General features: G+C 37.3%; 2 protein-coding genes across 6 annotated transcripts in view; both read left to right on the top strand.

The window, feature by feature from the left end:
- Positions 1-15,214, top strand: part of LOC120634789 (heterogeneous nuclear ribonucleoprotein L) — a 442,186-nt gene that overhangs the window by 405,805 nt on the left and 21,167 nt on the right. The window lies entirely within an intron of this gene.
- Positions 9,869-10,857, top strand: LOC120634791. Its single transcript, XM_039905594.1, has one exon. The coding sequence runs from the start codon at positions 10,025-10,027 to the stop codon at positions 10,775-10,777; it is 753 nt and encodes a 250-aa protein (XP_039761528.1). The 5' UTR covers positions 9,869-10,024; the 3' UTR covers positions 10,778-10,857.

The raw sequence follows: 15,214 nt of genomic DNA, 5'->3' as shown, positions 1-15,214 counted from the left end.
TAAAAAGGATTTCATATACCTCGCTGTGGGGTAAGATAACTTACGACATGGTAAGCTTATATCTTCCTGCACGGCTAGCATGGGCAGGAGACGATTATATCTCCGGGGAAAGGATGTGATCTTCTCCCACAGCTATATCAACTCTCGGAGCACTGGCACACAAGTGGAAATAATATCCAAATAATATATGTGTATTAATAAAAGAGGGTAAACTCCTCCTATTCCCTGTTTCCGTGCTCCGGCAATTGGACTCTTAAATATCCCTTTCCGGGGGATATAATCGGGGGTCATACTTTTTGTCTTCTGCCTACGCTAGTCGTGTTGGGGTTAAAATGGCCCCTCATGCCTCGCTGTAAGATAGGATAAACGTAAACTGCCATCTTCCCGGGGTCATTAGAAAAGATGGTTAGGTGGACTGCCTCTTCAGGCCAATCGGGACCCCGATGTCCCTTCATCTTTTTTGTCATTAATCACTGTCCGAAATAAATATGATAAAGTTGTAATTAAAAATGGGGTCCGTTTTTGATCACCCTGTCGCCGGAGTTAGTTCCTGTGTTACGTTCCTGCGATACCTAGGCGTTGGCGGCACGCGCTCAAGAACAAAGGAACCAAACTACTGGTAGGTTATACAGGAGGATTCATTTTTGCCGCCGCCCAAATTTAACGTGGCATTAATTACCGGTAAGGTTATGCAACAATATTTTTTGTCACCACCCAAATATTTTTGTGGCATTATTCAACGTTTTATTTAAAAAAAAAACACATTTTATCCGAACGATACACAAGTCTAGTGACTTTTGCATGCAGTGAATGAAAATTCGATCAATTATCAGCAGGGTATATCTGATGATAATTCTGCTGATCGCAGACTTCACGATATAGCTGCTCAGCTAGCACGAAGTGTGTGTCCAAACGTGGTCTTTTTCAAGGCTAAAAGAAACATTTAGCCATATTTTAATATTTAACGAGTTTCTCCGAGCGGCCGGGCCCAGGAAGCTTTACAACTTTGGCACATATCTACGTAATACAGCAGTAATTAAGTTGAGTGGATGATAATGATGATGAAGTAAGTTTTAAGAAAGAAATCTAATATTTAAATTTAGGACGTTGTGTTAAATACTCCTGTTCTTAAGAAACAGATACATCGGTTAGTAATTATTTAAATACCTATTATTATAAATAGGATATACGCCGTGTAATGATGGCGGATCAGGATACATTTGTCACCACCGCTCCTCTTCCCGCGGGTGTCGTACGAGGCGACTAAGGGGATAAAACAAAGGACGGTCAGCAGCGCCCTCTGTGCCATCAACTATGATCACCAACCAGTCTGCCCTGAGTGGTGATTAAGGGCAAACCCTTCTGCTGAGAGAATCTGCCAAGCAGAATGACTGTTATATGCTATTGATGAAGATTTAATATACTAGACTTTTTATATCCATAGTACACGGTATTCCAATTTCGGTATCGCAACATCTATGTATGTTAATTAACGCCATAACGTAAGGAAAAACATATACCCTTTATTAAGGTATTAACTTACCAGAAAGGTTCCATATTAAATTTATAGGTAAGCTAGGCAAAGTAATTAAACATTGTAATCTAATCTGATCCAGAAATTAAATCTTCCAAAATAGGTATCTTATACGGAGTTTAATTGCCAGGTGGCTATTATTTAATCAATTAGAGACATAACTATTTACCTGATAGGATTCCGAAAGTTTCCAGATACTTCCATTTGTTCGAGGGTGACAAAGTAGTTAGAAGTTGGAAGTTGCCCTGATTCCTGAACTTGTAGCGCAGTCGGAACTTTAGGTGCAAGTTCGGAAAGTAGTAAAAGTCTTCGCGAGTTTAAAAAAGTTGCTTTTGTGAAGCTTTCAATACGTTTATAGGTTTACGTACCTATCCCACTTCTGATATCGGATCAAATAGTTGTATGAGGGCCGATGTAGGGATAAGATACCACACTGTTATATTAAAAAGATTAAAACATTACACGTAAACTTAACATAAATATATAAACAACTATAATGCAAACGTTCATCTCCTATAGGCAACTACATACTACCAAAGGTAGGGGCATCAAAAGACATCAAAGGTGAGACATCAAATTTTGAAAATTGACGTTAAATTTCTTAACTTGAGCCACACAGTCTAAATTGGGTGAATTATTTAACTAAAAATAATATTTAGCAAAAGAAATCTTCTCCCTCTCGACCTTACGTGAGCTCACTGCAACATGTCTCATTTAATCTTGAAGATAGACTTGTCCTTTTTATTTTGGTATATTGTTTACAACTGTCTAACGTCAACTCTCTTTAGGAAAGTTTTTATTGGAGCAATAGCCGCCTCCTTTCAGTTTACTAAAGGGGTACGTTTTTAATCACCTTTTAATCGCAAAGTCAGTTAGTCTACCTGAGCAACCGCATATCAATCCAGATCTCTTAGAGAAGTTTCTAGTCGCACCAGACTTATTTTAATTAGAAGATCTCTGCATTTATAGAAATAATCTTGATAAAATAAGCTAACTAAATCCAATTTCAAACAACTTCATTGTCATTCCCTTGTTTCAAATTCAAAAATCAAGTCAAGTCTGAAAGGTTTTGGTGGTAACTCTACTACCAACTGCTGGCAGGCAGACGCTTCCCAGAAGGAGCCGGCAAGAAACTCGGCAGTTGCTCTTTTCGAAAATCAGCAATTTACAATTTCACAATATATAATCTGTCTTGCGAGAGATGAAGCGGTGTAAAGCAACCTTATGATTTAACTTCGAATGAAACCAAAATGATACCCGATTTATTATATAGCCCAGGGATTTACTGACTTTGGCTAAACTAGCTGAGGCTAAACCTCTTGCCAGGCCAGATCTATGCATGTTTAGGATTCGACGGTGTTGTAATTAAATAGTATCTATTTAATTACAACACCGTTCTATCAATTGCCATGTTTGTTTATGCATCATCAATATTAAAAACAAAATCATCATCATCATATCAACCCATTACTGGCCCAAAAGGGCACGGGTCTCCTCCCACAATGAGAAGGGGTTAGGGCCGTAGTGTGGATTGGTGGACTCCACAAACTTTTGAGAGCACTATTAAGAACTCTCAGGCATGTAGGTTTCCTCACCGTTGTGCAAGTGGTATTTTAATTGCTCAAAACGCACATAACTTACAAAAGTTAGAGGTACGTGGTGGGTTTCGAACTCGGCCCCCCGAAAGTGTAGTCGAAGTCCTACCCGCAGTGCTATCACCGCTATAGCAAAATTTTATTTCATAAATTGCGTCTCTCCCCTAATCTGTTGCACTAATACCCTTTATTCAAAGGGCTTACCTTACCCCTCCCTCCACGTTTCCTTTTGTTGTTTAAGTCAAATTATGTAAACGAATGTCACCCAATTATGCAAATGCTACGATAAACTGGAATACATTTCATCCGATAGCATTTAACCATAGTTCCGACTTACCTATTTGTATCAGGAAATAGGTAGGACGTTATCTCATTAATTTTAGTTAAATTTGAGTATCTACCGTTGTGCTGTGTGTTGACCTGTGCTAGAATTTTTATTTATTTATTTATTTATTTAAGAGCACTAACAACATGCATATTACACGTTATTATTATTTTCATTCTTTACAAACCAAATAAAATAAATAGCCAGATATATTTTTCGATTTTTCCTTTTTATAGAATTGTGTGTATTTTTATTACATTTTTCATGTTTAAGTTTTTATAACGAACATATAAAGTGAAATTCAAAATTCAAAAACGTTTTATTCACGTAGAAGGTCTACATCACTGGCACTTATGAAGCGTTCATACAGTTAACATATTAACACAAATGTTAGGTGATAGTGATAACTGCATTCGTTAACTCAAAACTAAAGCTAGGGAGATGATGATCCCATTACAGAAAGGGTTAAGGCGCCATTTAGTCCACCGCGCTGGCCCAGTGCGGTGGACGGCGGATTGGTGGACTCCACACACCTTTGAGAATATTATGTACAACTCTCAGGCACGCAGGTTTCCGCATGATGTTTTCCTTCACTGTTAAAGAATGAATACACCTTTATTTTACACCAAAGAAAAACTGTTGTTACAGAGATATAAAAATAGAGCAATAAAGTACAATTTGGTGGCCTTATCGCTACACAGCGATTTCTTCCAAGCAATCTACGGCGTAAAAGGAAAAAACATAGAAAAGAAAGTGATATTTTAATTGCTTGGCAATGCTCCATTATATGTGAAGTCTATACGCACTTGACCAGGGTGGTGGACTACGACCTAAACTCCCTGCTCATTCTGAAAGGCTGGTAATAGCTTAATAATGATGAAAAATATTACAAAGTTGCCTTTACAGCCGGTTAAATAATAACTGAAACACGATTCATAAAAGTTTTTTTAACGTTTCCCCGCTATCAAGTGAGGGTGGAAATTAAAAAATGAAAATAATAGCTACAGGAAAATCGACGATGAAAAGCCGCGTTTATATATTTGAGAATGTTTTAATGCGAATAGTGTAAGAGTCATCGTCATATCGACCCTTCTTACCGGCCTTCAAAGGGGACAGGGTTTCCACCCACAATGAGTTAATTAATTAATTAATACACTTTTATTGTACACCACATAAACATACAGAATATTTGCAAATAAAAATTTAACGCAAAGCTTAAAATTTGGAGGCCTTATCGCTACATAGCAATCTATTCCGGGCAACCAATGGGAAACTTTAAACCAGATGTTCCGAAAGCTCTGATACTGAAGATCTTCAGTTGATGTTTAGTTTACAACACAGTCGAAAAGATTAACACAACTCGCTGTTGCTTTTGCTTTTATGTCGTTGTGTGCTTATAAAAGCAATGGACATAGTGGTAATCGTCTCTCAGTTTATAATGTTCCCATACACACGCTCGCTCGACGTACAAAAGGCTGACAGGTTGAGTGCGCACGATGTTTGTACATATCGTAACAGGCTTTATTTTGAAAGCGTTCACCGTGCCATTATACGTACTTTTGTGTTCTGTTTGTGTTAAGTGTGGGCCAGACCAACAAACCAACGGGGACACTTTGCATTTATAATATCAGCATGTAAATGTTCCTTGTTTATCATTGACTTCCGCGAAATGATGAATGCGTTTACACAAAATATTGAATGAAATGCACATTCAATATTTTGTGTAAACGCATTAGACGAAACGTACACCGTCTCTTAGCTTTTTAAATGTTTCCATACAAATGCTCGCTCGAGGCACAAAAGGCTGACAAGTTGATTATACACGATGTTTCGATATGTGAATGAATAATTAAATGAATTTATGTATTTATTTATAGGTATCAAAAACGTATAATAGGTCAGTTTAACATGTACATTATAGAAATGCTTGTTTATCTTATTAATTGAATCGATCTTGATGAATTTTTCTTTACTAATATTTTGGAATACTAAGCAACGGGAGTGTGCGAAATGTTGAAGCATTCAGAGCATAATGCTTACGTGTGATGTATTCCATGCGAAATTCTATGAATGCACTTTAATTGCACACCCCTTGCTCTGTGAAAAAATAAAACAAATTGTATCCCCCGCGAACAGTACATTTTTAATTTTTTTCAAAAGTAACGTAGCCTTCTTGCTATTCCTATGCCATCTATCTCTGCGCTAAGCCGCTCTGACTTGATTGAACCCTTTCTCATCATGGGATGAGACCCGTGCGCTGTAGTGGGCCGGTAATTGATTCATCATACTCGTTATGATGATGATGGCGTGATTTCATATATTTTACTACGCCGTCGTGCATTCAAACGTCCACATAATATAATACCTATAGATTCCCATATTATGGTGTATACACAATTCTTTAGGTGTACGAATTTATGATTGTCCACGTATTTCCCCGAAACTGTCAATCGGAGTGTCTTTTTTTATTTTCTTTTTCTTACATTTACTTTAATTCGGCATAGTTCAAGTTTCATATAAATATAAATTGTTTTAGTAGTTTATGAGAGATGAACTTAAATATGTACTTCTAACAGCAAACGCCTGTTGAATTCAGTGCCCCAATTCTACGCGGAAAATGCTAGTTTCCGCCAGCACTGAAGTCGGTTACTATTCTTTTTAAAACATTTTATTGTTATGACTTGAAACACATAGTAACTTCTACGTTCCATTATTTTTCCAAAAGCATTCGCGAAATCCAATTAACGTATACAGAGCGTCAGGTTGGCCGTTAAACAGAAATAGCGGAAAAACAACACGTTGGGAAACTCACGGATTCCCGTCATATTTCCACCATTTCCGTTAGAATTCACATGTCCACTAATACTCTCGGAGCAGGTGAATGTTTTATTTGCTTTTTAGCACCAAAATAAGTGACAGAATAATGAAACAAGGAAAGATGTCAAGAGATCTCTACCATTGATCCTAGGCAGTGTGTGGGAGAGATAAGGGTAACATGCGAAGTGTTGCAGTGTTAAATAAATAAGAAGAATAACTACTGTTACGAAAGTATTATTGTTTGTGGATTTGCCTATAACAGGCGGCTGTCACTCTTGTTTAAGGATATTACCGCTGTCACAAGGTAGACTTGTGTAAATCGTGCAAACATCCCATCATGACATACGCCTGTGTAGTATTCGCCCATCGCCCTTACAGCTCTTACAAAAGCTTACAGGTCGTCCGTGATAAGTTTATGGGCATATCGCCACAAGCTGCCCGTGGGTCGTGCGCTACGTCATCTCCACAGAAACCTCGATCTTCCCACCTTACTCAGTATATTAAAAAAAAACCTAAGTCCTACTCTGAAAAGGCAGTCTGACACCAGTGGTCCACCACTAGTGGTCAATGCGTCCACTTATACCTACTCCCGATCCCAACGTCGATCTCATTTGGAGCCAAAACGCGTCCCTGGGGACCCTGACGATCAAATAGCTACCGACAATTTTTCCCATTTAGGTAAAATACACGCAATGCCTTCACATAGTCTTCGCCGGGGTAGACGAGGACCCCGATTTCTGACGTCACCCGGACGTTGGTCGTTACCACAGTCTTGGGGTCGTTCTGACTTAGCAAGTAGTCCTAAAGTTCACCAACAAGTCCGAAACGTAGAGTCGAGCCGAGGTCAGAGTCCTCGTTTTTCCTGTAAAATATCAGTTTGAAGTTCTGTCCAATCATCTTTTTTCATTATTCTTCTTCTGATTGCTAAAAGTTCAACCATAGAGAAGTAGTATATAATATAGAGTATGCTTTAGTAAGTCTTTTCTGTAAAGCGCTAGACTATAACCACTTTAGGATTATAGTTAAGTTGATTAAAAAAAAACAGTTCACCGGCTCTCGAACTATGAATTGTCAAATCCGGCCGCGTCCGTCGGCAGCACCGAGTGCTGCAGTCATATGAATTATTTAACGCTGGCAACACTGGATGTATCGCATCGGAATTTATTGCCAGTTTTGATTTATAAGTCGAAAAGCGCTAGTTGTTTTGATAGGATTTATTTTTAACCGCCGAAACAAAAACGACGGTGTGTTCTTATAAGCTTTACGTGGCTGTGTATGTTTGTTTGTGTGTGTATGTGTGCGTTTGTGTTCGTCCGTCTGTCTTACTGTGTGTGACGAATGAACCGATTTTGTTGTAAGGTGAATTAGTGGAGAGTGTACTTAGCTATGTGTGATAAAAATCGGTCCAAGATGGCCGCCGCCAGAAAATTGCGGATTGCATATTTCTTCACGACTCCCTCAATATGGGTAGAATATAAGAAATAAATAAACTAATATATACTTTAGCATACTATAATTCCCTACTTAAATAATCCCATACAAATAATAGTCTTCTTTATTGTGCAAGATAACAGCAATTTTAAACACCTATGCCTAGTGACTTTAAATATTTTCATATGTTCATTATCATACTAGTTGTTGCCCGCGTTCGTCGTCCGCTTTTATGACGGTTATTTACTAAATATAATTTATAGATAATAAGTAATATTAATTTAGTATATTTTAGCCTAGGTTACTCTCCGTCCATTTACCTAACTCTATGCTAAAAATCAAGTTGATTGATTGCTTATTTTAGGGCTTGAAGTAAGGAACAAACAAACACACACTTTTGCATGTAGGTATCATACGAGAAACCTAAACAAAACTAGAAAACTACACCCGATTATTTTAACAAGAATACTGATAAACAACTAAGACACTAGCAGGTATCTTTGCATCGTTCGAGTGCATGTAGGACTGAAGTGTATCGAATATCGATAATGCAGTCGTATTTATATCAAAATACCCACCAACTCAATGTCATGAACATTGATAATCAAATATAATTTTAATTGTTTCTTGAAACTATCTATTCATTAAATAATAATTATAAGCGTATTTGTAAAAATCCTCATCAATTTAATAAAATATCTGGCAATTATTAATTCATATTTATCTAAAGTTTAATTATATACCCACTTTATAAATTTGTTGTAACATTACACAACTTAAAAACCTGATTTGAAAACGCGGACGAAGTCATGGGCAACAGCTAGTCACTATATAAAAAAAAATAAAAAACTGATGATCCGCGCAAATAATAAAAACATTGCTTTGTCGGAACTCGCAACTGTAGGACTGGAAATCGATTAACTATTCCATCAAGCCGTCACTCGTACTGGTTTCGAAGGCGGAAATGCATGCAAACTGTGCGTGTACAGTTTTATAACGTTGTTTGGTTCTGAAACTCTGGTCATATTTCTGAATTGTGGCGGTTTGTTGAAAGCTTTTCATCACTGAATTAAAACAATTTCTTAATAAGTCAGCGTAACGATGAATATAACATATGTATGTTTTTGATGTCGTTTAATCTTTATGAAATTAATATCTCCATCGTAACAATCGTCATTAAAGATTTTAAACTAAGATTTTCTTGGTTAAACAACATTTCTTAAATATATTTCAATGGGTACATACCACGATAATATTTTGGATTTGCCGATATTTCGACCCAGTTGCATGGTCCCGTCGTGACCACGATCCATACCTATGTTTTGTTAGATTCGCAATAATTCATTAACTCTATATTGACCCGCCATACCGTTTTGTAGCCACCCGGGTGGGTCTTTTTTCTAGAACCCGCTTATATAAACAAATAACATGCTTTCAGTGTTATCATAATATTAATAGGCAATGTATTACATTAATGCAATGGACCGCCAATTTCAATATGGTCCACATTCGCTCCGATATACCAACACCACAGAATAGCAAGCGTACAGTTCAGCTTAGTAGACATTGAATTTTTTGATAGTACATACTGACTAGCTGTCGTCTGCGTTCTTCGTCGCGTTTATTTCAGTTTTTTACAAATCCAGCTGGAACCGTTAGAAGTATAATAATAATACCGCTTTCCTTACCTTTACCTGTCGCCCTGACCCCCGACCGTCTGGTCTTCCCTGCCGGGGTGTAATGCTCCGCCCGGTGCAAATATGTATTTACGAAATGTTTATCTAAGTGTATTAACCTCTATCTATCTAAGTAAGTATATTAATGTTGTTTTGGCCCACTATATATAATTATCTTGAACACGGGCGTAAAAGTAAATTTCGATAGTAATAATAACGTTTATTACCAAAAAATCTTAAGTCCAAACAATATAGTAACAAGTTTCTTATTTTATAGGATGGGATATCCATGACACCTTAATTAATTACTACTAGCTTCTAAAGCTAAACTAAGAACCTTGTATTTCAGCTTCAGTGCTTTCACCCCTTTATAAGGGTTATTGATAATTTTTTTCTATTTTAGCTTTTTTTTTTTCAAATTTGATATGAATAACAGTTGCATAATAAGAAACACGTTTTTTTAGTGTATCTCTCTTAAAAATTTAATTTATAATTGAATTAATGACCTTTAAACAATTAATAATGCATTAATATCTTCATACCTGCCAACAGTGTCCCATAAAGGTAAATCCATACAATATAACTGTAGATAACACTTGAACTTAAACTACTACCAACAACAAACACACAAAACAGCTAGTCAACAATGGAATCTATTAAGAAATCTGTGGATGATCTGTCTCTACATTTTCACAAAACTATGGCTGAATTCCAACAAAATCTGCAGTCTGCTATCCCGGCAACCAGTCCCACCTCAAATATAGCTTCACAGTTTAGCTCGTTCCGAAACTTTGTCATGACCGCTTTGAACAGTCTTCAGGGGCAGCTAGAACTTCTAAGTCAGCAGATGGATGAGCAGGAAACAAGAAGCCGTAGGAAAATTCTTCTGTTTCATGGTGTCCCTGAAACTGCCAAGGAAGATGTGCCTGCCACTGTTGTAAAAATCTTGAAAGATCATCTTCAAATGCATGAGCTTTCTGTGGCAGCGATTAGTCGGTGCCATCGAATAGGGCAGACTGGTGGTGACAAACCAAGAGCACTGCTTGTAAAACTCTGTGACCAGTCCGTTAGAAACAAGATCTGGTTTTCTAAAAAAAACTTTAAAGGCACCGGGATTACTTTGGGAGAGTTCTTGACCAAGATCCGGCATGAAGCTTTCGTGGCAGCCAGACTACAGCTGGGCCTATCAAAGTCTTGGACAAAAAATGGTCGGATAATTGTGATTGGATCTGATGGTAAGCGACATTCTATCACTACGAAGGCTCAGTTAACTGCTATTTCTTCGGGATGTGGTAGAGAAGCAGCCTCCAGTGTTCTAGCTGGACCTGCTACAGTTGCTTCTAAGCCGCACGCTGGTCCCTCTCAAATTTCTAGATCAAGAAGAGTGGTGAAGAAATAGCGCTGATGTGCAGTTAAGAGTAGTTTTTTGATGATTTGTTGTCATTTAGTAATTACCAGTTATCCATAACTAACTTTATATATATTCTTTCCCTCTCTATTTTATAACTTTAAGTATACTTTTGTTTCTTATATTGAATTTTGTGTTAGTATAATTCACTCTGATTTGGGTGTATACTTTTAATTTTATTTGTACCTGCTTTTAAATTTATAATTTTAGTTGTCAAACGTCAACTTATTGCATTGTTGTTGTTATGAAAGTTCAGAATACTCATGTTGTACAGCACTGGGTTCTTGCTTTTTGTTGTAATAGTTATAACAATATGGCTGTATTCTCTTTGGCTAAGGCACTGAACTAGAATATGTTTATATTAATTAACTGGTCTGTGGTTATAATACCTTCTTTGCCAGTGACTTTGCACTCGTGTTTGTATCCTCTTTGTGACGCGTCGCCAGCGAGCCTGCATTGCGGTATTGTTGACGTTTGGCTTTCAATGCTTGTATACTCATTGTTTTATATGATGTTTTTGTCATATTTTAGTGAATTGTGTTAATGATAGACAAGAACTTCATGTTTTGTAATTAGGTTAGATCTTTATTTCTATGTCAATTAAGTTGTTTTCTTTTGATGATTGTTTTTTCTTAAGTTTAAACCTTAGGAATTTACACTGTCGGCAGGCAATATGTTTAGCACGTTTTAAATTATAATATATATATATATATTTTTTTATTATTATTATTTTTATCGTATTTTATAATATTATTATTTTAATTGTATTATGAATATTGGGGATGATATTTCTTGTAGTGACAGTAGTGATAGCTCTGATGAGGTAACCTTCTTTTCTCCTGTTTGTTCCTCTGATGGGAGCTTCCATAGCACTTCGTTACCTTTAAATACACGCCTTGAGTCCGCTTTTGCGGGGTATCCTAAGAATTTCAACGTAGTTCACATAAATGCGCAGAGTATTCCTGCACACTTCCCAGATCTTTTAACCTCTTTTGATGTTAGGAACGTCCATGCTATTCTAGTTTCAGAGTCTTTTTTAAAGCCGTGCCTTCCCTCCACCTCTTATTCTCTTCCTGGCTTCCATCTAATTCGAAATGACCGTGTGGGTAAAGGTGGTGGGGGAGTTGCGATCTACCTACGCAGCCACATTCCATTTTCCATTTTAAATAAGTCATCGTCAACTTATGCTGAATCTTCGGAACATTTATTTTTAGAACTACTGTTTGGTAATTTAAAAGTGCTCTTAGGTGTATTTTACAGTCCATCGCATCGAATAGATTACTTTCACGAATTGGAAACTCTACTAGAGACTTATGTGCCACATGCAGATCATATAATAATTATGGGTGATTTTAATACTTGCCTCGTTAAAGATGATTCGCGGGCCCATAAGCTAAAAAATATAATAAATAGCACAAATTTGTCTTTGCTTCCAACGAGTCCCACACATTTCTTTCCGAACTGCTCGCCTTCACAGCTGGATTGGATGATTGTCTCTGCATCGGCGTATGTTAGTTCTTTTGGCCAGCTTTCTGCGGAAGCCTTTTCTTACCACGATTTGGTATACCTATCCTATAATGTGCGCCCGCCTAAGCTCAAGCCAACAACAGTCATGCGTCGTAGTTTTCACAAGTTTAGCAATGATCATTTCTTGCGGGATCTAAATTGCATAGATTGGGACGTAGTTTTCAATGCTCCTTCGCTGGATGAAAAGATCTCTATTTTCAATTCTCTTCTTATTGAACTCTTTGATACCCATGCACCTTTTCGACCGATTAAACTAAAGCATCTGCCTGCACCGTGGCTTACTCATGATATAAAGCTTGCCATGTCTAAGCGTAACGCGGCGAAATCAAGGTATAAGATCCAACCCTCTGATGCCAACTTGCTTAAGTATAAGCGGCTGCGGAATCGGTGTAACAAGATGTGCAGAGACGCTCAGCGCAATTATATCCACTCTTCAGTTGATGGAAAGAGTACCCTTAAGGTGTGGAAATTTTTGGAAACTTTGGGCATTGGTCGCCGGCAAAAAAGTGTTCCTGATAGTGTGGATATAGATGCTTTGAATCGTCATTTCAGTAATGTGACAACTAGTATTAGTCGCAAAACTGAAACTCTGGCTTCGATAAGCTCGCGTTCAAAGCCTCATTTTCCATTGTTCCAATTTAGCGTGGTCAGTCCTGGCGAAATAATAAAGCACATAAATGCAGTTAAATCAGATGCTTTGGGAAATGACGGTATCAGCCGTAAGATGATATTGTTAAGTTTAGATTACATCTTACACGTTCTGTGCTACTTATTTAATCTATCTCTCTCATCTAGTACCTTTCCTAGTGCCTGGCGTATAGCTGAGGTCATACCTATTCCTAAAAATTCTAACCCGTCTTTGTTTTCTCATTTCCGACCTATTTCTATTCTTCCATTCTTATCTAAAGTCCTGGAACGTATTGTTAATTCTCAATTATCTTTATTTCTTTCTAAAAATAATATCCTTAGCACTTTTCAATCTGGCTTTCGTCGTGGGCACAGCACTGTCACGGCTTTAACCAATGTCTGTGATTCGTTTAGGTATTGATAATAAGCAGGTGACCATTTTGGCTTTGCTTGATTTCTCCAATGCATTCAACACTGTGGATTTTGAGATTCTCTTGGCCATACTAGATTCCATTAATATTTCTTCACCTGTAGTTAGATGGTTCCATTCCTATTTACATGATCGTACGCAATGTATCAGAGTCAAAGATAAATTCTCTTCTTACTGCCGCCTCCTTGCTGGTGTTCCACAGGGTGGTGTACTATCTCCTCTTCTATTCTCGATTTTCATAAATACCATGACTGATCTCCTTTCTTTACCTTATCATCTTTATGCGGATGATTTTCAAATATATGTGTCTGCTCTGGTTTCTGATATTCCTGAGGCTGTAAATAGACTCAACGCTGACCTTAGTGCTATCTGTGACTGGAGCAGATCTCATGGGTTATTGGTTAATGCCAGCAAGTCTCAGTCAATTATTTTGGGTAATTCTAGGCAAATTGCGAAAGTGAATTTTTCTGGTATTCCGCAAGTCACTTTTGATGGGTCTCTGCTGCCTTATAGCAAAACTGTGAAAAACCTAGGCATTCTCATGGACAGCAGTTTATCTTGGAGGCCGCAAGTAGCCCATGTAAGCCAGAAAGTTTTTAGTGCCTTTGGGTCCTTAAAAATATGGAAAAATCTCTTGCCTATCAAGACTAAGATTTTATTAGCCAATACCCTTCTTCTTCCTATTTTAGATTATGCCGATGCCTGTTATTTAGACTTGACTGAGGACCTTCTGGATAAGCTGGAGCGACTACAAAACTTATGCATAAGATTCATATTTGGTCTTAGGAAATATGATCACATCTCTGAGTATCGCAAAAAATTGAAGTGGCTTCCTATTAGGCATCGGCGTAATCTGCATGTCCTTTCAATCCTGTATTCTACTCTTTTTCATCCTTGGACACCACCCTACCTTAAACAACGCTTTCATTTCCTTTGCCCGTGTCCGTCTCAAGGATCTCAGCGTTCTGCTAGGGAGAATATTCTCCGAATGATGAAATGTAAGTCTCAAAGTTACTCGGAATCCTTCACAATAAAAGCTGCAACGCTGTGGAATGCACTCCCTGACGATATTCGTCGCTCTAAATCCCTAGCTATTTTCAAAAGCCGTGTTAGACATCACTATTTGTCATTATAATTTTGTTGTTCGTATATGTGTACTTATGTATCTATAGTAAATATATATAAATACTTGTTAATATATATATATATATATATATATATATATATTTATTTATATCTTATTTTATTTATCTCTTTTAATAATTTATTATATTAGTTATTAGTAGTATGTACTTAAGTGAGTAAATTTATGTATTGTTTATTTTAATTGCGATTTCCCGTCTCTCATGTTTTGTTGTGTACTATCGGTAAGGTTACCTGGCAGAGATCACTTTTAGTGATAAGGTCGCCTTTTGCTTTTAATTTTTTGTTTAACTATATTTGTTATTTCTCCTTTATTACGCAATAAAGATGTTTAAATAAATAAATAAATAAATAAATGAATATTCTTTATTAATAAACCAACGAAAAATATATTTTTGTAGGGAAATAATAATTACAAACTAAAATTAATATCTATAATAAATATAGGCCGTCTAACTGTTCACTTATGGGCATACCGAAAATGCTGGTCTTAAATTCACAGCGTTCACTGTTGCGCCATGGAGTGTATAGTGGGATAGAGGCGAGCTCTCTGTCTCTGTTTTACATCGCTGTTGGCCGCGCGCCAGACAGGTACGGCGGCGCGGTCGGTGAGCGCCAGCCGCTTGGTGGCGCGGACTGCGGGCGCGATAGCCGCCTGCAGGCGTTGCTGCGCCTGTAGGAATATTTTAATATTTTCCTCG

Source organism: Pararge aegeria, chromosome 25, assembly GCF_905163445.1.
Source record: "Pararge aegeria chromosome 25, ilParAegt1.1, whole genome shotgun sequence".
NCBI lineage: Eukaryota > Metazoa > Arthropoda > Insecta > Lepidoptera > Nymphalidae > Pararge > Pararge aegeria.
This window is presented reverse-complemented; position numbering and strand designations above follow the sequence as displayed.

Excerpts from the sequence above, each read along its gene's own strand:
- LOC120634791 (XM_039905594.1), top strand. The coding sequence starts at position 10,025 with ATGGAATCTATTAAGAAATCTGTGGATGATCTGTCTCTACATTTTCAC.